The 26,724-nt window shown below is 39.0% G+C and overlaps 1 protein-coding gene across 4 annotated transcripts in view; it reads left to right on the top strand.

The window, feature by feature from the left end:
- Positions 1-26,057, top strand: part of ECT2 (epithelial cell transforming 2) — a 27,327-nt gene extending 1,270 nt beyond the window's left edge. For 3 of the 4 annotated variants that reach the window (XM_027892572.1, XM_027892573.1, XM_027892571.1), the window contains exons 2-24: positions 2,260-2,417; positions 3,428-3,507; positions 4,603-4,785; positions 5,316-5,405; positions 5,962-6,069; positions 7,156-7,229; positions 7,354-7,484; positions 7,638-7,753; positions 7,947-8,009; positions 8,393-8,615; positions 9,864-10,000; positions 10,672-10,791; positions 12,460-12,528; positions 13,487-13,597; positions 14,547-14,643; positions 15,370-15,451; positions 16,382-16,460; positions 16,650-16,769; positions 17,779-17,917; positions 18,504-18,658; positions 20,552-20,659; positions 21,289-21,435; positions 24,747-26,057. In XM_027892572.1, coding sequence (XP_027748373.1) covers positions 2,288-2,417; positions 3,428-3,507; positions 4,603-4,785; positions 5,316-5,405; positions 5,962-6,069; positions 7,156-7,229; positions 7,354-7,484; positions 7,638-7,753; positions 7,947-8,009; positions 8,393-8,615; positions 9,864-10,000; positions 10,672-10,791; positions 12,460-12,528; positions 13,487-13,597; positions 14,547-14,643; positions 15,370-15,451; positions 16,382-16,460; positions 16,650-16,769; positions 17,779-17,917; positions 18,504-18,658; positions 20,552-20,659; positions 21,289-21,435; positions 24,747-24,836 — 2,652 coding nt within the window. In that variant the 5' untranslated portion in view covers positions 2,260-2,287 and the 3' untranslated portion in view covers positions 24,837-26,057. Of the gene's footprint in view, positions 1-2,259; positions 2,418-3,427; positions 3,508-3,608; positions 3,702-4,602; positions 4,786-5,315; positions 5,406-5,961; positions 6,070-7,155; positions 7,230-7,353; positions 7,485-7,637; positions 7,754-7,946; positions 8,010-8,392; positions 8,616-9,863; positions 10,001-10,671; positions 10,792-12,459; positions 12,529-13,486; positions 13,598-14,546; positions 14,644-15,369; positions 15,452-16,381; positions 16,461-16,649; positions 16,770-17,778; positions 17,918-18,503; positions 18,659-20,551; positions 20,660-21,288; positions 21,436-23,088; positions 23,552-24,746 lie in introns of those variants that run through there. The other variant, XM_027892574.1, reaches the window with a different exon arrangement.
- Positions 26,058-26,724: the final 667 nt, after the last annotated feature.

Here is a 26,724-nt window from a genome sequence, read left to right as displayed (position 1 = left end):
GCAGAGCAGAGCCCCGGGCCCGCCGGCACCTGCTGGGAGAGCGGCCCGGGCACCTCCTGGGCGGCTCCTCGGGAGGGCAATGGCAGCGTGGGAGGTGTTTAATGTCCTGCTTTTTGCTTTAACGAACGAGTTTTGGTGAGCGGGTGCTGTGTGCCCTTCAGGCTTCCCGCAGGCTGCGGGGCAGTGATTTCTGTGCGATGCTGTGAGGGCATTAGGTCTGCTATTTGGTTTCTTTTCGTCCTGTAGTGATGGTGGTCCGGCTTTCGCCCTTCATTTGAGGAAAAACTGTGTTCGTGTCTCGTGTCTCTGAGTGCTGTTTGTTCTCCTCTATGTCCTGGCGCCTTCAGTCCTTAAGTTTAGTGACCACTGTAATGTTATTAGTTATTATGCGATCATTAAAACAAGGAGTATTTTTTTAAATGCACCCAGAGGGAACGCCATAAATAAATTGGAAAAGCTATCAAGGAAATCACTGCACAGGCCAAAATATGGGCTTATCCCAAAGATACAATGAAGTTGTGTAAGTTTGTATACACGTTTTTGATATAACAATAACAGCGTGACAGGAACCATACTGATGTGTCAGACTTTTAAGAAATAATCTGTAGGATTTAAGTTTAATTGTAGCCTTAACTATAGGGTTTGTTTTTGTCTGAGTTCGCCTATAACTCTTCTGTTGGTAATCATTATTAACAATATGGTTTGAATCTTCCAAGATTATGTTTCTCTTTGCCCTCACTGCCAAAAATGTAATTGTATAACAGTTCCTGGTGGTTATAACCTGGGCAGGTGATCCTAAAACACTTTTTTTAAGGTTAAGATTACTTTCTCCTCTTGCTCTGTCTTAAGCTGTTCTGAGGTAAACAAGGTGGGTGACTGGGACTTAATGAAGGAAACTTAATTCTGTGGAGCCTGCACAGCTGTGTGTGACCTGGAAATCGAAGCTAAGATTGCGAGTTTCGTAACTGACTAGAATTATGATAGATTGGTAGTGTTGACTTACTACTCATCGCTGTTTTAGGAACTTACTGATGTGTTATGAAGACATGAATCCTTTCCAAGAGTCCCAAATGTGATCTCCTACACTCCAGAAGATAAACTCTTTGCTGTATTGCCATTATGCCAAAATGCCTGTTGTGGGTTTTTTGGCCTTCTGACTTACTTAGCTGTGCAATAGAATGGTCATTACACAACTTGGAAAATAGCACCTGCTGTTCTCCAGGGGTTTTCCTACCTCGAGAATCCTCTTTCAGCCAGTGCTTTAATGTAGCATTTGGGTGGTTGCTGTGTTGCAACTTCAATTAAAGTGCTACAAAGGGTTATTGTACGACAGCAATTCAGCTGCAGTTTCTGGTTTGGGTAACTTGTGATATCACTGTGCAAATATTGGAATCTAGGTGTGTGATGAATCACAGGAAATGCAGCCCGTTGGCTTCACGTGCCACAGAAAATGTGCTGTGCGTTGGGCAGGGCTCTCAGAACAAACCCTCTGGTCAAGATTCAGGTGGGTACCTGCACAAAACGTGAGAGGATTGAGAATTCTGCCTTTTCAGTGAGTGACAGGTTTGATGGGCAGGGAGAGCACAGATTCTTTGTGTCTGTGAGAAGCTTCTTTATCTGACAATGGATACTTCTACTATATTACAGTTAATGCAGAACAATAGACTAGACCATACAGATAGACATATGTATGCTTATTAGCTTTGTAGAGACTCTCATGCATTTTTACTTTTTCTGTGAGTAAATAGTGCTGTTTTGCTCTCTGGGTGCTCATTTTTATCTGCAGTATCTCTGGCCAGTTCACCTGAAAAAATTAAATTTCATCAGGTTCCTTTGCCTGCCCTAATTCTTCTGCTAATGTTTCATTTCAACAACGCTAATCTTGGTCTCAGCTCTAGCTTACAATAGTTTGTCACTGAAGGGAACAAATGCTTTTATTTTGTTAATGCTTTGTGGTTAAGCTTTTTTAAATGAGCACTAGTTAGTTAGAGCTTCCCCGCTGCTCAGATCTGAAGCTACTCTGCAGCTCTCTGTGCAAACGAATTATAGAACCACTTCTGTAGCAGGTTTGTTTTTGGTCCTTTATCAACCGTGTGGCTCCTGATGCTCTTTCAGAACTTCTCTGTCAGTGTGAGTGGGAGTTCAGTAAGTGTCTGAATGTTTTGTTTTTCTGAGGTCACTTCCAGCTGCCCGAGTAATGGGACTCTTACTAATGAGCTTTTTGCAGCTGTTACTCAGTTTAGCCCCTCTGCCTTCCAGCTGTTGAAGAGAGAAGCGAGGCATAATCATGGCTGACAGCAGCACGCTGGTGTCCGAGACCGGGAGGAGCCTCTTGGCCGATTCTTCTGTTCTGGATTCAAAAATTATAGAAACCTCCAAGGACAATGCGTTTCCTGGGTCTGTTTTGGGTGTTGAAGGTAATGGGGGAAGCTTATTTTAATGATTATTGTAATGACTGATTACTTTGTAGGCGTTTTGTAGTTTGGAAAAACCAAAAGGGATTTGCTGAGCTCCAGAATTGTAGAGGAGCCAGGAGGGTGTTGATCTGGTATCCTTTCATTAACAAAGGGACTGTCATATTTTTTTAACTCATCTTTTTATAAAAATTTGGGGTTACAACCCAAACTGAACAAGTCTTCTGGCTGTTGTGCAGAAAGCCGTCAGTTTGATTTGATGCCTCTTCTGTAGAATAAATCATTTCAGGTGACGTTTTGACACCAGTGTTTGAAAACTAGAGCTGCTCTGTTGTATACAGGTAGACAGATTAATAGGTATTATAAGGTAGACAGAAATTAATAATCCCAAGCCTAAAATTAATTCAAAAGCAATTCTTGAAATCAATAAACCAGCAACAACAGATATTCTTGTTTTCCTGCAATGTAGTAGCCAAAATTTAGTGGTGCTCCTTTGGTGCAATTGACATGGAGGCAACACTTGTCCCTAATATTTTGAAGGCTTATTAATACATGGAGACAAAGAACAAGAAATCTAATTTCGGTTCTGATGTTTCTAGTAACTACTCAGTTTCACCAAGGAAGTTATGAACCTTGTCAGCAAAGAACACAGAAGAGATACCAGTTGTCTCTTTTTCAGCAGGTGTTGGTATCTAATTCTGCTGGAAGCATTAAGTCAATAATTTTTTGGGTTTGACTGTAAGGTCAAGTGTTGATTTGTTGTCTGTAAGGAGGTTGATTACAGGATGTTGTTTTACCTCATACTAGGAAGTTTAGACTCTAAACTAATGGTGTGCCTTAATTAAAGGACATACTTCTTGGGGTAACATTTATTTTCAGGCTTGCTCCTAATAAAGAAGGTATCTTGACAGGATGCTGGCTGCCTGTATTCTTCTGTAGGTTATTGCTTGATTTGGAATTAACATGGATTTTTCCGTTAAACACAAATATTATCCCTGTTTCTCTATAAACAGAAGAAATGCCTCAAATAGAAACAAGAGTGGTTTTGGTTCAGGAAGCAGGGAAACGTGAGGAGCTTCTGAAAGCCTTGGAGGTATGTGGGTCTGAGATAAAACAGTTGGTGGAATGACATGTTATGCCTTTAGACTTCTGGTAACCAGTTTGCTTCTGTACTAAAGTTCTCCTCTTCCACAGAACATTAAGATAATGGAAGTACCTGTTATAAAGATAAAGAAAACTAGTCCTGATAAATCAGAAGAAAAATTAATAAAAAGTATTATCCATATGGTATGTCATGCAATTAAGCACATGTAATTGCATGCAGCATGTTCACTGGGACTGAAATCTGCACACTTTAATTTGGATTAATTGAGCGCAATGGTCATAATATATGCTAATGTTTCTCACGGTGTCACAGCACTTTTTTCAACAAACACTTTCTTAAATATGGAGATAATATCTGCAGCTCTTACCTAGTGGTGTTTTTTAACAGGGGGATAGAACTATCCATGGAGACATCCAACTGCATGCTCGTATTCAGCCAGCACATAAGTTTTTGCTATGAACTGACTTTGTGATTGTCAATTGGCTTCTCTTTCAATTGAAAGCTGCATGAAAACTGAAGTACGAGAAATGCTTCTCCATCTCTTGATGTGAAAAACATTTAAAAAAAGTTTAACTAAGGACTGAAATTGGAATGGACCAAATTTTTAGACCCTTTAAAATACCAAGTAGTGAACAAAATCTATTTCTATTCTTCAGGTGTTCTGCAGTGCAGAGCTTGCTGTTGCAAATTGAATGCTACTTTTTAGTAGCATCCCAAAGTACCTTAAGCTGTTCCGACAGTCTGAAATTTCATTTATCTTTTGAGCTTAGGGATTTTTTTTCTATCTGGCTATTTCCAATCCTATATTATCAATGTGAACTGATACGCAAACTACTAAAGCAACAGGAATTGCTTTAAGACATTCAGTCTAAAAGCATTCAGCAGTTCATAGCTATTCTTATGCTGGAGATATTCTTATGCATAGATATTCTTATACATTCAGCTTTCCCAAATCCTAAGTCTGCCTCTGAAATCTGAGTCATACATTTTTCTAATGGTCCGAAGCAAAAATCAGTTGAATTTTGACACTAATGCAAGTATGTTGCCTGAATAATGCCTTCCCTTTCATCCCTGTCCATTAAGGAAATTAAAGTGCCCTACATAAAGATAGACACAATAGAAGAGCTTGGAGATTCTGATTCCCCAGAGTTTGAGACTGTCTTCGTTGTATCAGACTTCCAAGATTCCATCTTTCCCAACCTCTGCAAAGCCGACTGCCGTGTCGTCGGACCACCGGTCATACTGCACTGTGCACAGAAGGGAGAGGTATGTGCTGGCTGGGGAAATCAGCTGAGTTCTAAATGCTAAGTGTTCACAATAAAATCTCTCTTTTCCAATCAATCATAAGTGTTCCTAGAGAGAGAATTTCAAGAAAAAACAAGTTTCTAGTACTGTGTTAGAATATTGCATGTAGTGAGTAAGTGCTGGCAGACAGTAGTAAGGCTCCAACTACTGCAGTAGTTGTGGGAGTTCTTGACTACCAGCTGGGATTGTGCTATTAGGAAAGGTAGCATACAGGTGATTCTCCAGCAGACACTTCATATTTCCAAAAGCTGTCACATAGAACAGATGGACTGGGGAGGAAATAAAAGGATAGAATGCTACCTCTGGAACTTGGGGATGCTCTAGCTGCTTTATCAAAACACTGACAGGCCTGGAGCTGAGGTATAACTCAATATTGGACTAGTGTCTGGTGCATTTCTAATGCTAGAAATAACAGTACTGTGTTAAAGATAATGTGAAAACTTTATTGGGAGCAATATCCTGTTGACTAATAAGCTTACTTTTTATTTCAGCCTTTACCTTTCTCCTGCCGTCCACTGTACTGTGCGAGCATGTTGAACTTGGTACTGTGCTTTACAGGATTCAGAAAGAAAGAAGAATTAGTAAGACTTTTTTTTTTTCCTCTGTGGATTGGTAAAGCTATATATCAAGTTTCTTTCCAAGATATTCTCCTGTTCTATCACCCATAGGGTTTAACCCTGTCTTGAGCTTGTAGGGGGAAGAAATATGGCTCCATGTCTTTGTTTGGGGTAAAGAAAATCCCAAAACAGAAGCCTATGCTTAGCGTTAGGATTAGCTAAATTTGATCAAGAATTGACTAAATCAATGAGGAAAACATGCCTCAAATCTATTATGTGTGAAAAGGTGAAGGCATTATGTGGGATGATCCTGAGAGTACTGGTGGCTTGGACAGTCTTCATACATTACAAATACAAACTACATAGCAAGGCTGTATTAAATGTTGAAATAAAAAAAATTTTAATAGTTCTTTTGACATATCAGCTATGTCTTCTCCTGCAGATGTGAACGAGTTAAGAACAGATCGGAGTTTTTCTATTTCTAGACATTTAATGTAACCTTCTGTAGCTTGCTTTGTAAACTGCTCTTTACACTGCTGTCTTCAAAATGTACTGAAAAATTTTCATCTTTATTTTTCAGGTTAAGCTGGTGACCTTGGTTCATCACATGGGTGGAATTATCCGAAGGGACTTCAGCTCAAAAGTTACTCACCTGGTAGCGAACTCAACACACGGAGACAAATTCAGAGTATGTAAGCTTGAGTTTGTGGAAACTTTTGGAATTTGGCTATTGTAGGCTAAGTTCATTAATTATACTTCAGCTCAAAAGCTGCTGTTTTTTCCTGTACTAACAGCAATAACTTGTAATGGTGAGTTGATCTCCATCTGGTGTTGAGCTTTGGCATATTTTTCTCTCTGTTGGAGATCTAAATAACACAAATTGCCTGAATGCACAGGTTTGGAAATAGACAAGTATAGTAAATAACAAGATTCAAAATGTTTAAGTATTGATGTTACCAGTACTTTAAGACATTGAGGAACAAGTGTTTATGTATCAACATGCCTGGTTTTTTGTTTGTCCAAACAGTAAATTTCAAGGTAACCTGCAATAAACTTTAGTACTAACTTCTTTTAAAAATGCTTTTTGACTTGCAGTTAAGGATTCAAATCTTATGTATGAATAGACACAAGTGTGCTTTTTCTGATATGAAAAGGGACTCCTTTAGGACATGTATGTTTGGTTTAGAAGTAAATAAATTTTAATAGGTTTTTGTAGTGTTTATGCCTCTTGACTCCCCCTTGTTTGAAATGTTAGTAGGCTGTTGCTTTTTTTTCTGGTTTCTTTTTAAACTTCCAGTTGGAAGAGAAGTCCTACTTTCTGTTCAAACACTCTTTTCTGCCAATCCAGACGGAAAAAAGTGTGAAAACTCTACCATCTCTCAAGCAGTCATGACAGTTACCTTTGGAAGAGTCACTTTCTCTTTGATACAGCAGGCTGGGATGTTTGTCTTCATACAAAGTATCAAAAGCAAGAAAGAGATCTCATATTCCACGGGAACAGAGATTTGATTTTGTGTTTTTGTGAGTGATGAAGGATATCAGAGTAACAAAATGGTGCACTTCTGAGGAAGTGTCAAAAGAGCTATTGATCTGATCTCTTACTGAATTCATACACTAACTGAGGAGTTGCAGTTGGATATGACTTTTGAAGGAGTGTATTCACTTTTTGCAGTATCTGTCTTGAAAAGTAAAAGGAAGGTTACAAATTTTTCTTGACACGGGAAAGATTTAAATGGAAATATTTGGTTCAACTTATGCTTTTCCTGTTTTGTAGATTGCTGTAAGCCTTGGTGTTCCTATCATGAAAACTGAGTGGATTTATAAGGCCTGGGAGAAAAGAAATGAAATGTAGGTGTTTCTTTTCCTTCAGCCTTCACCTTGCATCCTGTTCACCTGCAGTGTGTGAGCTTCTGCTTAAACAGTGACATAGCACTGATTTAGTGACTCTTTTTGTGCATCCTTTTTCTTTCAGTGATTTCTGTGCAGCTGATGATGACTTTAGAAATCAGTTCAAGGTTCCTCCCTTCCAGGATTGCATGTTAAGTTTCCTGGGATTCTCTGATGATGAGAAAGCTAACATGGAAGAAATGACAGAAATGCAAGGTTGTTATTTATGAAAATTGACCTGTGTGAAGAATGGGGTGGAGTTTATGATAATGATAGGTGCCACAGAACTATCAAGTGAGATACTAACTTCTAACAGTAACATTTTTGCTCTTGCTAACTTGCCTTTTTTTTTTTTTTTTTTTAATCTAGGAGGCCACTATTTACCTGTTGGTGATGAAAGGTGTACACACTTAGTGGTTGAAGAAAGTACAGTAAAAGATCTTCCATTTGAGCCTTTACAAAAACTTTATGTTGTAAAGCAAGAGGTTAGTGCTGGAAATTCTCAAAAGAATCCTGCTGTGTAGTACTTTGTGTGATAAATATAGACACGTGGCTTATTCTGAAAAAAAATATCTCTCTTGTACTGACTGTGTTACTATTATATACTATTCTGAATATTTTAAACTTTGGGTGAAGCTCTGTAATGTGTTCTTAATGTGTGTTTTCTTTTTCCTTTAGTGGTTTTGGGGAAGCATTCAAATGGATGCCAGAGCTGGGGAGTCCATGTATTTATTTGAGAAGGTGTGTTGAACTCTCTTCCACAATGCACAGCATGTGTTTGGTGGTAAAATTAGCATGCACAGTAGTATGTGTGGGGCCAGAGATCAGAGGTCTTAATGCAGCATTTAATTTCCAGATAATCCATTTTAAACTTTATACACAGACTGCTAATTTGGAAAAAATTTCTTTCTGCTTCCCAAAGGTGGGAAGTCAAACAAGATCCCACTGTGGTTTTGAGTATAGAAAAGAGAGGGGAGGGAAAGGCTTCACCCATTTTCCATCAGCTTCTCCTAAGGAGTTCCTTTTTGTGTTGTGTATTGATCTCTGCAATTAACTTGTCTTTGCTCTGAGCTGAACTGGACACAGTGAATAAAAGCACTAAACTGAGTTTTCTGTTACTGCAGTCAGAGAGTCCTGACTTCAAGAAGTCCGTGTCTCTGCTCTCCCTGAACACTCCAAACAGCAACCGCAAAAGGCGCCGTTTGAAGGAGACTCTTGCCCAGCTGACCAGGGAAACAGATGTGTCCCCCTTCCCTCCCCGCAAACGCCCCTCAGCTGAACACTCGCTCTCCATTGGGTCCTTGCTGGATATTTCCAACACTCCGGAGTCGGGCGCTGCGAATGGAGGTAGAGCTGAAAACTTCCATTCAGACACAGAATTTTTAGGAGCTCTTGCACACAAGCAGAAATGGTAGCGCAAGGGAAGTCTTACGGGTTTTGCTACAGATTTGCTCAGTAATTCTGGCCTTTTGCCTTCTCGAAGTGTGCAGAAAGAATTGGAGTGAAGAGTTCAGACAGAGGCCTCTTGTCATCACAGCAAGCACATTCATATCTGAAGGAAAAGGTATAGACTTAATAAATAGGAAGTACAGTCCAATGTTATTCCAAAATGCTTCAAATGCTCTGCTGGAAGTCTGTAGCAAATAAGCAACATAGTCAACTGTAAATAATCTAAAATACTCTCTAGTAGGCTACTTGGAGGAAGGAGGGCAAAGATTCTTTTCTAAAGGAACTAAAGGGAAAATTCCTTCAGAGCCCATTCCTAGGTCTTTGAAATGTTCTGTTGAGGTAACACTATTTGTGCCAGCAAACTGTCATGTCTAAAACTTCCCAGGACTGTAAGTCATCAACTGGTTTTGAGTGAATGGACAAGGAGTTCTAATATCTCTGTACATGGTTCTCGTGAAAGAGAAGAACTGCAGAATTTTGGATTAGTCAAAGGCTAATACCCAAGTGTTCTAAAAAGCCCCAGTTCCATCACAGAGAGGGTTATCTGGAGCTACTACTGCCTTAAAAAGGCAAAATCAAATCAAATAGGAGCTCTTAATGAGACACAACCTATAAGTAATAATTCAGAAGGAACTCAGGAAAGATCAGCCTTAGATGACACTAGCACTCTTATTACCCCGGAATGGATTTTAAGAAAAGGTTTTGTGATACGCACCTCATGCAAGGATGGTAGGCAGCTGAGAGATAATTGTTCTCATGGCAAATTGGGAGCAGAAAAGTGCTTTTGCACACAGTGTATGGGTAAATAATGTTCAGCACCTAAGCCTCACTTCCTACTAAATAAGGTACTATTAATAGGGTTAAGTCATTGACCTGACCATAAATGGCTTATTAGTTTCAGTCTACTTTTGAGGAATAATCTATTACTGTTGTTGTATAATAAAGCTGTAATAAAAAAAGCCATTTTCTAGAAAGAGTCCTGATAACTATAGAATAATCCACAAAATAACCTTTTAAAAAAACCAAACTTATCTTCACTTAAAAATTCTGAAGTATTTCTTTTCTTATCTTTTGAGGCTGAGCTTTTTTTTTGGGGACTCTATTGTAATAAAGCTCTGTTTTGTTTTGGAAATATCTCTTTATCAGAAACACCAAAATCCTGTGCAAGGCCTTCCAAAAACTCAACTCCTCTTCCACTAAAGCAGTCTGCAAGATGGCAGGTTGCAAAGGAATTGTATCAGACAGAAAGTAACTATGTTGATATTCTAACAACAATCATTCAGGTAAGCTGGTTTTCGAGCAAGTCCAGGTCAATTGTGATAAGAAACCCAGTGTTCACATCAGTTAGTATTTTCAACCTGTAATCTCTAGGTTTTTGGGAGGGGGTGGCTTGAATGCATCAAAGATTTGTAGAAAAATGGCAATGTAAACAGTCTCATGTAATTTTTCAGACAAAAAATGTTTAGTGTCTGTTAATAATAAGAGCTGGAAAATACAATTTCTAATCTGGCATCTGCAGTGGAATTGCAATTTGTATGGAAATTGCAAGCATTGGGAAAATAGGATCTTCACAGATATTTTAGATATTAGTGAATAGAGAAAGATGGCAGGGGAGAAAACTTTTTTTTTTAAATTATTTCAAGAAGAGCAGAATAACAAACAGCTTACAGGAAGAGCTTAGTTTCTTGAAAGTTTATTTCCATTGCGGCTGATTATCTGCTTAACGAATGAGCCAAGATGTGTGTGAATAGAAAAGGAGATGAAAGGGCCTTATGCTGTAGCAATGTATCTTAAAACCACTTCTCCATAACCCACTCTGGCTAAGTGGGGTCATCTCAAGCTTGTGACTGCAGGAAGTTTTGATGTGGAAGGAAAACACTGTTGCTTTTATAACTTTCTAACTCAGTGTTTGGCAATTGGGAGGGCATTAATGTTTTTTCTTTTAATTCAACAGTTATTTCAAGTTCCGTTGGAGAAGGAAGGACAACTTGGGGGACCAATCCTTGCACAGGAGGAGATTAAGACCATATTTGGCAGCATTCCAGATATTCTTGATGTGCACACTAAAATCAAGGCAAGCTGCAACTTCTCCCCTGTGGGAGAAACTTTCACAGAGACTTTTAATCTTTTCTGCCTGTTTTCAGTTGCATCTGCTGGGCAGGTGTAGATTCTTCCTGGTGTTACATACTGTTCAGCCTATGGAATTATGTGCAAATCCAAAGTAATCTTTAAGATTTAATGCTTGTTTAAAAATATCTGAAGTCTGATATTATGTAACTAGTACATTCATGAGCTGGCTTCTCCTCTCTGTTTCAATGCCTTTTTCTATAGGAGGTTTTCTGTATCTGATGCAAAACTGGTCAAAAGGGCCAGTGGTATGAAATTGTAGTCTGACTTAAAAGTGCTCGTACACCTTTCTATTGAAGCTGTAAGCAAGGACTCTTGGAAGGATAGCTAAATCTAGGGAATTAAAAAGAAAATAAAAAAACAAAAAACAACAAAAGCAACAAAACAAAAATTTGGCTTCAGGTATGATCATATAAGAGACTTCTATTATTTGGTAGGAAATCCTAATCCCTCCTTAAATGGCTTTGAGCGAGTTGTCAGAAACTAACAGCCCATTAAACTGTCTTACACTTCAATCTCTGAAAGAGTTGACCTGGTGGTACTGAGGCCTAACAAGAGCTGATTAGAATTCCCTATAAGATTGTTTTCTTGAGGGTTTGTTTATAGTTGGATTTGGATTGCAAGTGCTCTCCGAAGCCATATCTGGGTCCCACAGTAGACTATGATGCAAATCTTCCTCAAATATGGATCCATAAAATCTCTTTCAAATAGTGGCATATGTCTGTTCCTCGCTGCATTTCACAGTAGGCTTTTAAAATAGAGAGACTTGCAGACTGCCTGCAACTCAATGGTTTGTTTGTGGGGTTTTTTTGATTGCTTTTTTTTCCAACTGCTGGGATCCAGTCTGGTTAATCAGACTGGTATTGATGTGTGCCCACTGAGACTGAGATGAAAGTAGAACATGTGTGTCCATGTGCCAGGTAGGATTCACCTGCAGCATGCACTGTAGGGAGAGTTGCTTAAATGTAGTTGTGCTTTCCTTCATCCTTGGTGTCGTTAAGATATGACCAGCAACAAACCAATATTAATGATGAATCCTTTTCACTTAAGTTGAATCCTGAACCTTCAGCTGTGTCCTCCTGTCCCTGTTATTAACTGACAGTGAATAAGCTTGATCCTTATCAAGCTCATACCGGCTTAACAGCTTGGTCTCACTTTCCTTGACACCCTGGTATAGCAAGTGAGGAGACTGATGCTAGTTCTATTTCAATCCTATCTCATGGACTTGAAAGTCCTAGATTAGTTGTGCACTCTTAATTAGAATTGGGTCAACTGTCTTGTGTGTATCCTTTTTCAATATTCCTTTGGGATGTGTTCTGTTGTGTGTTGGATGCAGCAGTGTCATCTTGTTGCAGAGCTGCCAGGCTCTACCTGCATTGATTTTAGAAGTGTACATCCAGTAAAGCTCAAGATTCTTGTTTTCAGCCCTCAGTGGACTGGAGGGGCTGAATGTGAAGTTGTACAGCTTTTAGGATTGTCTGTTTTGTCAGCATGAAAACTCACCTAATTATATGTGTTTGGCAAAACACTGATCCTGTTTATCAGCTTTATGCAGTTCATGCTCAGCTTGTTTTCTCTCCCCCTCTGCCCCTCCTCGTTCCTGCATGTATTCTAGGAAGACCTGGAAGATCTTATGATAAATTGGACTGAAAGCAAAAGCATTGGTGATATCATACTTAAATATGTAAGTTCCTGTTTCTTTTTCTTATGCTTAGAAATATTATCTTGCCTTACAAACAGTCCACATGTAGGAGCCAGCAAACACAAGCAAAGCACTACTGAGAAAAAACTCCAACTTGTATCATTATATTTTTTGTTTAGACTTTTCAGTTGAGTCAGATGATACACCGAAACTTGACCTGGATTGTATGTGTCTGTCCACTGGTATGAGCAAACTACAAGTAGCTACAGTTTGAGAACTATAATTTGCAATACTACAGACATGAGTTTTACTCAGAAATTAAAAGGCACTTCCTGTACCCTCAGCTATCTTCTGCCTCTGATGAATAGTAAAGAAGTAGGAAAATAACTTTCCATGGAAACTTCTCATCTTCTTTCTTCAAGACTTGAAATGTGCAAGTGGATAAGGACTCCTTGTTTTCCCATGTACAGAAAGCATAGAACAGGAAAGCTAGGTGTGGGACTGCCATGCATTTGAACATAACCTCCAGATACCTAACAGAGTATTTTTGCTGACTGGATGATTTTGAGTTATATTGTGCTTGTCATTCAGAAGTTTTCAGTCTAAGGTATAGCTTCTGGTAGTCTGGTGTCTTCTAAAGGTGATTGCAGTAACTGGAGAAAATGCCAGTCTGAAACTTCCACAATTCTCACCAAAAGCCTCTTGCTAGGTGACAATCTGCTTTCCACTTGAGCTGCTCAGCAGGATCTAGGATTGTCACATGTATGCTTGATGCTTGTGAGAACAGTCTGCATTTAATCAGCAGCACTGAATCTTGGGCATCTGGCATGCAAAAATGCCTTCACTTTTTCTATGAGCACGCATGGGTTTACAACACATTTTTTATTATTCTTTATTGAAATGTGCCTTTGAGCAGCTTTGTATGGCTCAGGGCATATAAGCATATGTACAATGCTGCATAATATATATAAAGCAGAGCCCTAACAGTTGTTTCTTTCAGTCAAAAGACTTGTTGAAAACATACCCTCCATTTGTGAATTTCTTTGAAATGAGCAAAGAGACTATTACAAGATGTGAGAAGCAGAAGCCAAGGTTTCATGCCTTTCTGAAGGTAAGTGTCTGCAGAACCAAGTCTATACATAGAACTTGAGGACCATTACCATGTACTGCTTAATGCACTGGATGGAAGAATGTGAAATTTTGAAAGCTTGGAGGAAGATGAGCGTGACACAGAAATAGGAAGGATTTGAACTTCAGTCTCTCAAGCTCCTCATAAAATTCTGTCATAAGAGGTCTGAATTCCTCCTCTGTTAAACAGCTTTCAAGGTAGTTTGATTATATGCATTTGCTGCTGGAAAAAGTTCCTCCCAATACATGCCTTCTCTTTTCTGTAAAGATAACTAGAGCTGTTGCTTTCATGGGTTCTCTCTGTGTTTGCAAGACTTGTATTTCTGAAGTAGCTTTTAACTTGCTTTGGGCAGCTGTGAAGCTCCAGGGAGGTAGAATCTCTCAACATTCTTGTGACTAATGAATAGGAGCCCAGCAGAGGAGATCTAACAGGAAGATGATCTTCAAAGAAAGATGCTAGAGCTCTTCAGATATGTGTGTACAGTTGATTAATAGTGCAGTGTAGCTTTAACTCCTGTATCCAAAAGTCTCTCAATCAAGTAATCAAACTGACAGATTTCAGCCTGTGTTTTCCGAGGGACTAGGAATTGCATCCCGAGTACTGACATCTAAAAGATGGGGAAAGAATAAGAGAACAGGCTGTCCCCTGTCCCACCCCACATTAGCAACTGAAACAAGGACTAAGGGGTTGATGTGGACACTTTAAAACTAGACATTCTGAGAACGTCAGCCACTGACTAGTTTTGAATATGTGTTTTTTAACATTATCTGTTAATGACAATTTGTGGTAAACAATTCTCAAATTCATACAGCAATGCTATTTTCAAGGAAGACAATGTTTCTCCTGATTTGTGCTTTTCTTGTGTGTGTCTGTAAGAATAACAATTAAAAGAAGGAAGTAATTCCTACTTTCTGCCCATTTTTTTCCCCAGATAAATCAAGCTAAACCTGAGTGTGGCCGCCAAAGTCTAGCTGAACTCCTTATCCGTCCTGTTCAAAGGCTGCCCAGTGTTGCTCTACTGCTAAATGGTAATCTAGTGATGTAATTTTTATTAATTTGTCTGTGCAGGTGTTAAAACCAAGATAATGTCTACTTTTTGTCATTATGAGCAACTGCTTTTCTCATATAAAACAAGTGTGTTTATGTGAGGTAACCGTGCTTGCTGGCAGTCAGTGAGACCCATTACTGCAGAAGGCATTCTTATGGCTAAATTTCATTTGTTCATATATTTGTGTGATATATTGATACAGGTGAAGGACGAGTTTGCACTGACAACAATTTTCTCTCTTCAGACAAAAAAATAATTGAGATTCAAATGAAACTAATATAAACTAGAGAGCAGTTCATATTGGCAAGGCCTACAGTTTCATACGTTCTACCTGGTATCAGCCACTTGCTGTAATATTAAGTTAATAAAAAATAATAAAAAAATCCACACCATCACCCTTTGCTTCAGGTAGAAAAAGACTTCTGTGCTTGTTTCTGCACTTCAGCTTGATTTTTTTTTTAATTTTTAATAGCTTGATGGTTTGGTTTTTGTACTGAATATGTTTTTTTTTCTTAATGAGATGTCAAGACAATTGCTGCTCAGCCTAGTTTCCCACTTCATCGGGGCTATTTGGTCTCCAGGATAGATGTGATTTTCTTCAGTCATTTTATTTGACTTACAATTTAAACCTGAGCTTTTCGTATTTCTTTTCAGACACTTGCAATGTGTGAGGAGTTCTTATTTTTTCTTTTTTCTTTAATTGTAGATATTAAGAAACACACAGCAGAAGAGAACCCAGATAAAATAACTCTAGAGAGAGCTATTGAATCATTAAAGGAAGTGATGACGTAAGTTGTGGTCATTCTGTGAAACACAGTTACGCATTCTGATATCTCTGTTCCTTCTAAATTGCTGTTAATGTTTCGTTGCCATAAGTAACAGTAAGTAAACATAACTGTATGTGTTCTTCAGCCTCCCTTTGGCCCCTGTTGTTACTTTGATGTTCTGTACCAGAGCTCTGAAGGAGTCTGATATTATTACTCGGCACTTGTACCTGAACCTTTGCTGACTCCCTGCCTCAGAAGGGAGCTGAACCTCCTGAGTCCTCTGCTCTGTTCCAACTCTTCTTTCTCTCTGTTCCATCCAGAATGGAAGAGATGTGTTTTGTCTTTACATCTTAGTTCTCTGCATATATCCACTGAAAGGACACATTATTGGTGGGAGATTTAACTTCTCCCCTGTTCCTGTATTAGCTCTTCTTGGCACTGTTCCATGAGCTAATTAGCTTAAAGCTGAAGTTATTTAGATTAAGTCTCACCTCTTTTGAAATGCAGTGTACATCTCCAGCAGTGAGACCTCCTGTATTAATTGGGTAAATGTCCAATTTTAACTACAACTTTTAAATTGCAATTATTCTTACGTCTTCTGCTTGGTGAACTGCAGTCCTGTTTGGGGGGGGATAAAATGCAGACTGCAAAGAACTGCATCGTATCAGTCTCTACTTCAAATCTTACAGGACATGGGAGGGGATTTCTATATTCACTGGATGGTCAACTGCTGGTAATGTCACAAGAATAGTGTTGTAGGCCTGAAGTTTCCTCTGTGCTTACATGTGGTATTTGGGCAAGTGGGGCTGATTTTAGGTGGTTTTTTTTCCAATTCTGCTGTATAAACTCTATCTCTGAATGTTTAGCTTTGTTATGTTTGTATGTCTTAAATGCGGTACATTCACTTACTGTTGCTTGATATTGAAGATAAATATAATATGTTTTCCTTAGGCATATTAATGAAGACAAAAGAAAAACAGAGGCACAAAGGCAGTTCTTTGACGTTGTTTATGAAGTTGATGGATGCCCGGTAAGTGACTTCTCTGAAGCTGCAAACCCATGAAATGACCGTGCACTTCTTCGCTCCCTTTGTGAAAGTGTGTGAGGTTACAATGCAGTGGTGCTGGTTTAAACAGATTTCCAGTGCTAAGCTGTAAGCAAGCACTAATCCAGCCCTTGAACTAAGTGCTTAATGAGATTTTTTCCTTGTGTCACTTAGGCCAATCTCTTGTCCTCTCACCGGAGCTTAGTTCAGCGTTTGGAAACCGTAGCACTTGGTGATGACCTCTGTGACAGGGGAGAACAGGTCACACTCTTTCTGTTCAATGACTGCCTAGAGGTAAGATGACTATATAAGAACATCTCATGAACTGAGTTATAAAAGGCTTGACACTACACATGAATATAAATAAGTAAAATTTAAGAACCCTTGAAGTAGAAGTCACAGATTGCTGATAGTTTAACACGTTCCTTTCCATTAGCTGTTGTATCAGCCAACGCAAATAGTCATGTCTGAATGGTTGAAAGGTGTTAATGTAGCCTTTAATGTCTTCCAGCCAGAGCAAAAATACAAAAGCAACTTAATATGTGAGGAAGTCAATGTTTATCTGAATAGGAATTTGAGTAGTACTAATGGATGAAAAAGTGCTGGAGTCCTTGGCTCAGAAGATTTTTTGTCTTTTTAAAGTTTAGTCATATTTAATGGAAGTAATGGGCCTCTGGCGTAGATCTGTCAGTGCTTGGGCTACCAAAAAAAAAATCCAGATATTAAATGCCTTAAACTGAAAATCCTACTCTTCTAGTAGGAAGAACTAGAGGGAAAAATAATCTAACTGGGTTTTGGAGACTTATGTGGAGAAACTCGAAGTTGTAAAGGACGCTTTATGAAAGTTCTTGTTACTGTCTACAGCAGAACGTTGTCTTCATAAAGACCAACTCTAAAATAATTCAAAATTAGTGCAAAATTGAATACAAAAGCCTGATGTAGTGTCCAGTGAGTGTAGTGACTTCCTGGGAGTCGAGTCAGCTTCATCACTTTTTGTAAGGGCAGAATAGGAAAATAAACCCACTTTTAATAAAGCTTCTTTCTCGTCTTGTCACTTGTACAAGAGGCAATCAGCTGAAGATGCCTTATTTCAACACACAGGTATCTTGCATGTTGTTTTTTTACATGACCTAGAAAACTGACCAACCTCCTGAAGCCGAATTTTTGCCCCAAAAAGCACAAAAGACTGCTTTAGAGACAAAATTTGTTTCTTTAAAGCAGGAGGTATTTTAATGCAACGCGTTGGAGAGTCAATGCCAAGAGATCTTCCAGCTCTGACTCCTTCTCTTCTATTTGACTGCAGATCGCGAGGAAACGACATAAAGTCATTGGAGTTTTCAAGAGTCCACATGGCCACACAAGGCCTCCTGCATCTCTCAAGCATGTTGTTCTCATGCCCCTCTCCCAGATCAAGAAAGTCCTGGACATCAGAGAGACAGAAGGTCTGTGTGCTTTGAAGTGCTGTGGTAGCTAATGAAAACTGTTTCAGAGTATGAAGGATGAAGCTCAGCTGCTGTGGGATAGAATACAGGTGTATTTGTTGTATGGTGTGTTTTTAGTAAAGCTTCAGCTTGAAGGTCAATGTGAGCTTGAGGATTCCTTGTACTGATACCTTTTTGGCTTTTCAAGAATCACTGCATCTGAATTTGGCAGAACTACTAGATGACTTTAGTGTAAGCCAGCCAAATGGCAGTGTGAGTCAAACAGTTAAACGCTTGACAGCTCTGGATTTACAAAACGGAAACCCAAACTCCAGCCCAGAGCATTAGACTGGCCAGAGACAAGTGCTGTTGGTGTGAAACCAGATTTTCATTTAACTAATGTTGATAATGCTCAGGGAGAGCTGTGCTTGGCATCTTAAAAGATAGATCTGTTTAAGTAAAGACAATCATTGCACCAAATCATACTGTCTGTACCTCCAGCTCCTGGCAGATGGAGGTTCAACCCTTCTGCAGGTTCTTTCCCTAAATTATATGAAAATTTATTTTTCTCTGTCTTAACCCCTTGCTTTTTTTCCATAAACTGTAGATTGCCAGAAAGCTTTTGCCTTGGTTGTGCGGCCACCGACAGAACTCAACAACAAGCTGCTCAGTTTCCAGATGACAACTGAGGAGCCTCGCAAGGAGGACTGGCTGAAGACCTTGTGTCGGCACGTGGCCAACACTATTTGCAAAGCAGATGCAGTAAGTGCTCTGGAATCATACTGCTTACTGGAAATATTTTTCTCTTTTTGGCTTTAAGCTCCTGAAGCTAAAGAGTGTGATAGTGGACATGGTTGAGGTGAAGTAGAGCAGAAAACATTAGCATGTCTGCAACTGAGTGGTTAAAAGGTGGATATGGAAAAGCAGCCTGGAAGTTAGTTTCTGCAGGACCTAATAAGTACTTAAAAGTCAAGAATCATACCCTTTCACCATAACTAATTATAAATAATTTAAACTCTGCACTGTAGATCTAATGAGTTGTATTCAGCTTGCTTCTATCACAGCTATGTTTCAATTTACAATCCCAGCATTATGAATCATTTGGTTTGGTTTAACTGTGAATTAGGTTGAGTTCTTTGTTCTGCACCTTATCTGTAATATAAAGAGACATGACGCATCTCCCTCCTATGGACAGAAGCCTACAACCTTAAAACAAGGAATTAAAGAAAATAATGAAATAAAGGAGGCACTGGCCTCCTCACATTTTTAGATGTTCAGTGTGTGGGCTTTTCACCACTGATTTAAAGAGAAGATCCTTGCCAATTAGGGCAAAAGGCTTTCGGCTGATGTTAAATTATGTAAAAATCTAGGCATATCAGTCATCTAAATTTGCTGAAAATGTGTGCAGTACACATAGCTGAAACTACTTGGCTTAAACTAGAAATGGTTTATGTTCTGCACTGTACTCTTACAGTACAATATTTGCTTGTGATTTTTAAAGACTTGTTAGAGGAGAGGTAACTACGCAATGAAAATAGCATCTGAGTTTTATTTTGTTTGTCTTGTGATCTAGGGATTTAGGAATAAGAGACTTTGGCCTTGTGGTTTTCCTTCCTTTCTAGGTACTGAGTATTAAAAGTACTGATTTTGAAGTGTTAATTTACTTTAATCTGTCTGTTGTCTGTCTTCAGTCTCTTGTGTTGCATCCTAAACTTGGATTTTTAATAGATATTAAACCTTTGTGTAATAAATGTGTCATTCCCCTAGACATTCAGAATCATATGCTGACAAATTGTAACCTACTACGCTGAATGCATTAGTTATACTTTCTGTAACTACTGCTTTGTACCAGCTATATAATACTTTCTTGCTGCTTTCAATGTCAAACTGAGCTTCAATTTCATTGCTTTTGCCTGGTTTTAAAAAGTTCTGTAGCATCATGTGAGAGTGAGATAGCATTGACTTTGCCACCTGGTGGCAGCAAAGGCTTTGACTACTCTATTTTAGACCCTGGGAATAACCACACAGCTGCTGTCTGGGGTCCTTTTGAAATTTTATGTAAACTGTCTTTTCTCAAAATAAAGACACGAAACAGAAAAAAAATCACCCCAGTAACCTCCCACTCCCATGTGTGCTTCCCCTGCCCCCTGAGTTTTGTCAGTAGGTACCCAAAGGTTGCTTTGCACATCCTGGAGTTTAGGAATGAGGCTTGAAAAAAACCCTCCAAAACTTCTGGCTATTCTGCAACATGTATTGCCCTTAAGCTGAAAGACTAATGTTTGACAGCTGGAGCTATCAAGATTTCACTTCAGAAGTGTGCTGGATGTGTCAGTGAAACAAAGTGGTGTTTATCTTGGAAGCTCCCTAGGGATGCTCCAGAACTACCACTGCCTTTAATTTGATCAACCCTGCACTTGGAACTGAATCAGACAAACAAAACGTAAAACTAGTGATGAAGTGGTTTCAACAAACTGATTGCACCAGCAGTTCATCTAATGAAATGTCTCAAAGACAAGTAGTTGCTGAATTATATATGAAAAGTTAAATATGGAGGGAATATGGCAATTAAAACTTCTAAATCGGATCTAATGAACTGGAAAATTATATTTTGACAAATGCCCATGTTTGACCCTTAAGACTGTTTTTTGTCTTCAGGAAAATCTCATTTACACTGCTGACCCTGACTCGGTTGAAGTAAATACTAAAGATATGGACAGTACTTTAAGCAGAGCATCCAGGGCAATAAAGAAAACATCCAAAAAGGTAAGATACTATACAGATGGATACTGTAAAGCCATTTTAGTCAGAGACTTGTGCTAGTATTCCTGTTTTAGGTGTTTTGTAGTATTTACAGTAGTGACAGGAAAAAGTTAATCTGAACTAAAACTCTTAAGTATAAGCTCCTTAAAGAAAGAAGGTGAGGAGCATTTAAGGTTTTGAAATATCTGTATATAGTCTTAAGTATTACAGTCATAAGTATTATGTAGTCATTTTTGAGTCTGTTGTGGAACTTATTCTGCTTAATACTTCAAATCTTTTAAATAAAATGCAAAGTTGAGAGCAACTTGAAGGAAAGGGGCCTGACTTTGCAGGACCAAGGGATGTAGGGGAGCCTAGCTGACTAGACCTTCTTTTGACTTCTCCCTGAATCTCTGCAATACTCTTCCCCCCTGCCGTGTTCTCGTATTTGGACAGAGCGAGAAGAGCAAGGATGATGTGGAGCCTTTCAAAGTCAGGCCGTTTGGGTGTGGGTGTTTGGTGGCTGTGATACAGTCACATGAACAATCTATCCACGTCCTGTGGACAGTCAAGATTGGATTAAGCAGCCTCTACGGTAGCAGCCATTACAGCCTGCTCTTTGTCAGCATGTAACTGCTTGTCAAACTCCTCAGGTTACGAGGGCGTTTTCCTTCTCAAAAACACCAAAGCGAGCGCTCCGAAGGGCTCTGATGTCCCACAGCGCCACAGAGGGGAGGAGTCCCAGCTCAGCCAACGAGAGTTTCATCGGCAGCCGCCTGACCAGCACGTCGTCGTTAGCGGTGAGTGACTTGGCTGTGCGGGCCGAAGAAGTCACCTTTTTAAGATCACAGGTGTTAAATGTCTGGTGCTGATCTTCCTGGAACAACTTCAAGATCCACAGTGGGGAAAGAAGTTAATTTTAACTTGCATTCGTAAATGTTTTATTGTCAAGCGCTCTTTAATGAGGAGCCTTACATGCTGAAAAGGCAGAAAACTCTACTGCATGGATTATAAACTGGGAGTAGCCATGTATAATTAAGTTGAAAAATCCCACCAATCTCTTCTGCCAGGGATGGAATATGTTTCCTCTCCTGGGAGTGAAAAAATTCCAACCCAGTGTCTTATGCTGGTTTATGCTTTTGATTTTGAATACTGTATAAAATGTGATGTACAACTTGAATAATATGTTCAACATTTCAGTCAAAGTAGTGAGATGACAGACATCTTGTGGGGGAAAAAAAATAATAACACACCAAAAACAAACAACTGGGAAGAAAGGGTAGAGAAATACAGATGCCTGCAGTCTGCAAGTTTAAAAAAAAAGTCAAGGGAATGATCTCCCTGTATATGTTTAAGAAAACTTGGTAAAATAATATATTGCTCTACATACTGCAACTCTTCTGCTATGCCTGGCTGCCTGTTGCAGCTTTTATTTTGCTACATTAAGCCAAACTCAATTTTCCAGTATAATCTAGTAAAGCAAACTAGACGTTGGGATTTTTTTTTTCAGCATCTTTGCTTTTATGCTAGTGTTTGAGTAAATCTGATGAGTAAACACCTACTTTGTAGTTTCTAGGATGGAAGGCCAAGAAAGGGAAATCCTGTTCATCTTTCTACTACTGGCTGATATATCATTACCTTAGTATTGAGATAATTCAGTATGTTTGAGTGTCCATTAAATTGTACAACATAAAGATACTGCTCTGCTCCCCCACATGAGAAAATAGGAATTAATAAGGGAGTAAATACCACAGTGGACTCCCTTTCTTTAGAGGAAATAAGAAAATCCACCAGGGGGGCTATAGCCCATTTCTCTGTAGAGAAATTTTCTTCCTTTTATTGTGATTATGCCAACAATTGTTTTTGCATTCTAATTGTCTTCATTTTGATACAGCACTGTATCTCATTTCTCATGAATTTGCAAGTCACGTACTTTTATCTTTGTGTGTTTTGTCCCCAGACAAAAATACTTTATTTTTTTCCCACAAAATCATAGAAACTTACAGTAGTAAAACTATGTTCCTGTTCCAGTTTATTCCCAGAGTTCTTGGACCTTTGTGGTATTAAGCTGCAGCTTGGCAGCAGGTCATGTGTGGTTTTTTTTTTTTTTTCCTTTTTTTTTTAACCAATCCCACACACCACTGAACTTGCATAAAGCCCTTTTGGCTGAATGATAAGGCTGAGGGGAAAAGAGGTTTGGATTCCAGCCCCTCATGTTGGAATACCAGTGCAGTTGTTGAGTAAGAAACTAAAACTACAGGAAACCTGTCTGAGTCCATTAAGAGAGTCAAAGCAGTTATTCAGACATTGTTTTATTTAAATTAAATCCTGACCTGTGCTTATGAGGAAATATTTTGGTGTAGAAAGAACAATAGAGTAAAAACATCAATAAAGGTTGAATGCTTGTTATTTTTCTTGTTTGGACTAACCCTTGAACCTCTTCCTGATTGTAGATGGCTCGTTCATCTTCTACGTGCAGCCTAAATGGATCTGTCAAATGTGCTGTTCACGTTCATCGCTCCAATTCTGTTGATTGGAGCTCTCAAAATTCCAAGCCTCGACCTGTGCTGTGTCCTGGCTCTCCAAATATTCATCTTTCAAATGCTGCACAAGAAAAAACCTCTTCCAACTTGGAAAGCTTAAATGGCCATGCCTTGGACAGACCATGTCCTATCCCCATTATTACTACCACTTGTGCTGATGCTGGAGATAATAACCAGTATGGTGCTGAAAAATTCTGTACATCAGATCCTGACTGAAGTGAGCAAAAGATCTTGATTCCTCTAAATTAAGAGAGCACGGTACAGTTATAGAACGCCGGAAGCCACAGGGTGCCTTAAATGGTGTTGGGCTCTTCTTTGACACATTCTGATGCACAGAGTTGGAGTCAACACTCACACGTGGTGTAGTTCTCTTTTTGGTTCTGGGTGTAGAGTTTATTCTTTCACAAATCCTATTAAATCTGTTTTTTCTGTGGTTTTCTGTGGTTTTTTTCTTCTTAATTTGTCTACAATTGAATTACTGTTTCAGTTGTCCAAGTTGCAGTGTAGTTCATTAGCCAGAGTTCTGAGGACTTTAACTTGGTTGCAGGGAAGTCTTGAGCAGCTCATTTTACCTGTGGTAACAGCCTTATCTATAAAATGGAAAAGATATCTTGTGTAAAATACTTGAGAGTCTAATAAGAGCTGTTCTATAAAGAGGAGTTTAGGAGCTTATTTTCAAATATTCCCTATGAGTGCAAATAGAAGATGTGCCATAAACAGGCATAAGACTTGTTCAGAGTGAAGTGGTATATCCTTACCTGCCCCAAATATCCCTATTTAACAGGTTCCTGAAGCATGCAGGTGCACGAGCTGCCTGACTGCTGAGACCTGTTGATATGCTGAAAAGCTTGGCTGTGCTGTAAAGAGCAACAGAGCATCGCTTGTGAAAGTATCTTGAGGTCTAATGTGAAAAGAATATAAAATCTCAGCTAATCCAAAGAGGTTTACTTTTAGTGCTACATATTGATGTGTTGGTTTCACTGTAATTTTAAGTGTCAGAAGCAGCTTATTCTCCCAGCATCAGGAAAGTCAGCTTTTTGCCTGGTGTGTGCCCATCCAGGCACAGCTAAAGCAAGCTTTGACAAATCTTTGTGATATCTATTGCCTTCTGCAGCCAAGGAGATGCTGTGTTTAGCATCTCATCTGGGGCTCAGAGCTGATGATAATACAGAAAGTTGTAGGATCTGAGGGGAGCTCTGTTTCTCTAAGAGATTATCATAATGTATCTTGCCTTCAGTTTGGAGGGAGATTATTATTGCAAAAAAGATTGATGCAGGATGTATGCTAATACTTAGTTAACAGCTACTCTTCAAAAACACATTCTTGCATTCCAAATCTCTCAAGGCTGATAACAAGGAAAAAAAAGCTTTCACAGTTTTTAAAACATGTTTAACTTTTCTAACTCTAGAAATGCTGTATCGTTAAATTCAAAAGCTGCCGATCTTAAAGGTCTTCTGCACTCACATCACACGAGGAATATGCATCAAGGCTGAGAAATGACTACTGCACTATTGACATTGGCTAATAAATGATCAGTAACTTTTTTTTTTTTCTTTCTTCTCCAACAGGGTGTTCCTTCTCCTTCCTTGGTCAGCCTTCCCTCAATCTTTGAAAGGAGGAGTCACACATTAAGCCGATCAACAACCCACTTGATATGAAGCAGGTTGAAAAGACACTGCTGTGTAGAAGTGACTGACAAGCTGCTGGCTGGTCACTGACCTGTTACTGACATTAATGGTACCTTAGTCATTAGCACTTAGCCATGATTAGCAAAATGTTAGATAACACTAAGTTAATCACAAGGGGCTTTTAGTTGTACTGAAGCAGATCAGCCAATCAGTGGAATAAGTGACTTGGCCTTCATTTAAACTCAGTGTTCCCTTGCACAGATTTTATTTTCTCACCAACATAACTGAAACACTTTGTTTTGTGGAAATTGTCCCCTCTAGGCAATAAACTGGTTTGTCAGATCTTGAAATGAAGATGATGATCACATAATTTACTGCTAGTTTGGATGACTCTCTTATGCTTGCCTACCTTCATCAATTGGCAGAGCACTCTAATGTTTGAATTGTGGATTTCTTAAATGGAGATGCATTATGAAGTACCTGACCTTTCAAGTATGACAGTTAACCTGTTGTACAGCTGCTTATTCCAGATATTTTATAAATGTAGTTGTTTATAATTAAATAGAATTGAGTTCTGTGATTGTGGTCTCCTGCAGCCTCACTGTAACACAGTGGTATGAACATTAAGTTTAAAGGCCGTGAGGAGCTTTGACCACCAAAAATGATTAACTGAATTCTTTGAATTGCTTTGAAGTGGAAGTCTGAGGAAAAGAATACACTCCCTTGTAGTAGGGCTGTTAAAAAACCAACCCCCCAAGCTCCACACCGTCCCTATAGTTGGTTGATGAATCATTATTTAATGCATGGGATTATTGGTGTGACATTGTAACTTGAGGGTCCAATTCTGGTGTGCCAAATTTCAGGTGCAGTACTCCTAAGGCTTTTACCTGGCTTTCTCCTGTATTTATGTCTTCCTTCAAAACTGTGTGTTCACCTCTTTCATCTCTGAACAGTTTGTACAATGCAATCTGTCCCACGGACTATCTAAATATGTGTATTTCTGCATTTCATTAACAGTTTGACTGTCGGTATTAGCAGGAGTTCACAACTTCTGGTAGCTTTTTAACCACCTCTGTTTTGTCTTGTATCTATATGTAACTAGTGATGCTTCTGAATGTGTCAGACTGCACTGTTTTTTATATCTTTTTTTGCCAATCTAAGCAATGTAAATAAAACTGTTTAAAGTAACACTGCTTCTGGCTTTGCTAAACAAGCTCTTGTGAAAGTTTACTTTTTTACATGGGAAAAAAAAAAAAGGCATTGTTGGGCTCCAGCCTACACCTCTAATCTGATTATCTATGTAGCTATTCCTAATAAAGTATACCACTTGGCAGGCCTGAATCTTTTTTATTTTGTTTTTCTTAATATATTCACATTTCTCCCCTGGAGGGGGGAGAAATATCTGCAGGCTGGTTTTTTTGTCCTTATCCACTCAAAATAAGCACCTGAGCTAAATATGCACTGACACATGATAAAGTGGCTCTAGAAAATAAGCTATTCAATAAATACTGTGCTAAAAATCAACAACAGTTCTTGATTTCTGCTTTTTCCACCTCTCCTTCACTTTACCTCTGTGCTACAGAGTCACCCAGCACAGGTCAGCACAGGGACTTGTTTTCCTTCAGAAAGAATGGAATGCTGGAAGAGGAGATCAAAAGATGGTCTTTATTTAAAACACAACCTTCTCCTGGGCTGTACGAAATCCAGCAGTTCAGTGAGCTGTGCTCATGGCTACAAGAATCCTTACTTTTAACCATTGCTCCAAGTTGGTGCCTCTTGTAATTGAAGAGCAGCTGTCAAAGGAAAGGGTTTTCTGTTTGGGTGGGTGTTTGGTGGAGTTGGTATATAAGGAAGCAATAACTTGTTTGCTTACTAAAAAAAAAATTAGAAGAACCCTCTGAGATATTCAAGAACCAGT

Source organism: Empidonax traillii, unplaced genomic scaffold, assembly GCF_003031625.1.
Source record: "Empidonax traillii isolate 1590-97213 ecotype Southwest subspecies unplaced genomic scaffold, ASM303162v1 scaffold358:size917415, whole genome shotgun sequence".
Classification (NCBI taxonomy): Eukaryota; Metazoa; Chordata; class Aves; order Passeriformes; family Tyrannidae; genus Empidonax; species Empidonax traillii.
The sequence above is the reverse complement of the archived record's forward strand: the minus strand, read 5'-3'. Positions and strand labels throughout refer to the sequence as shown.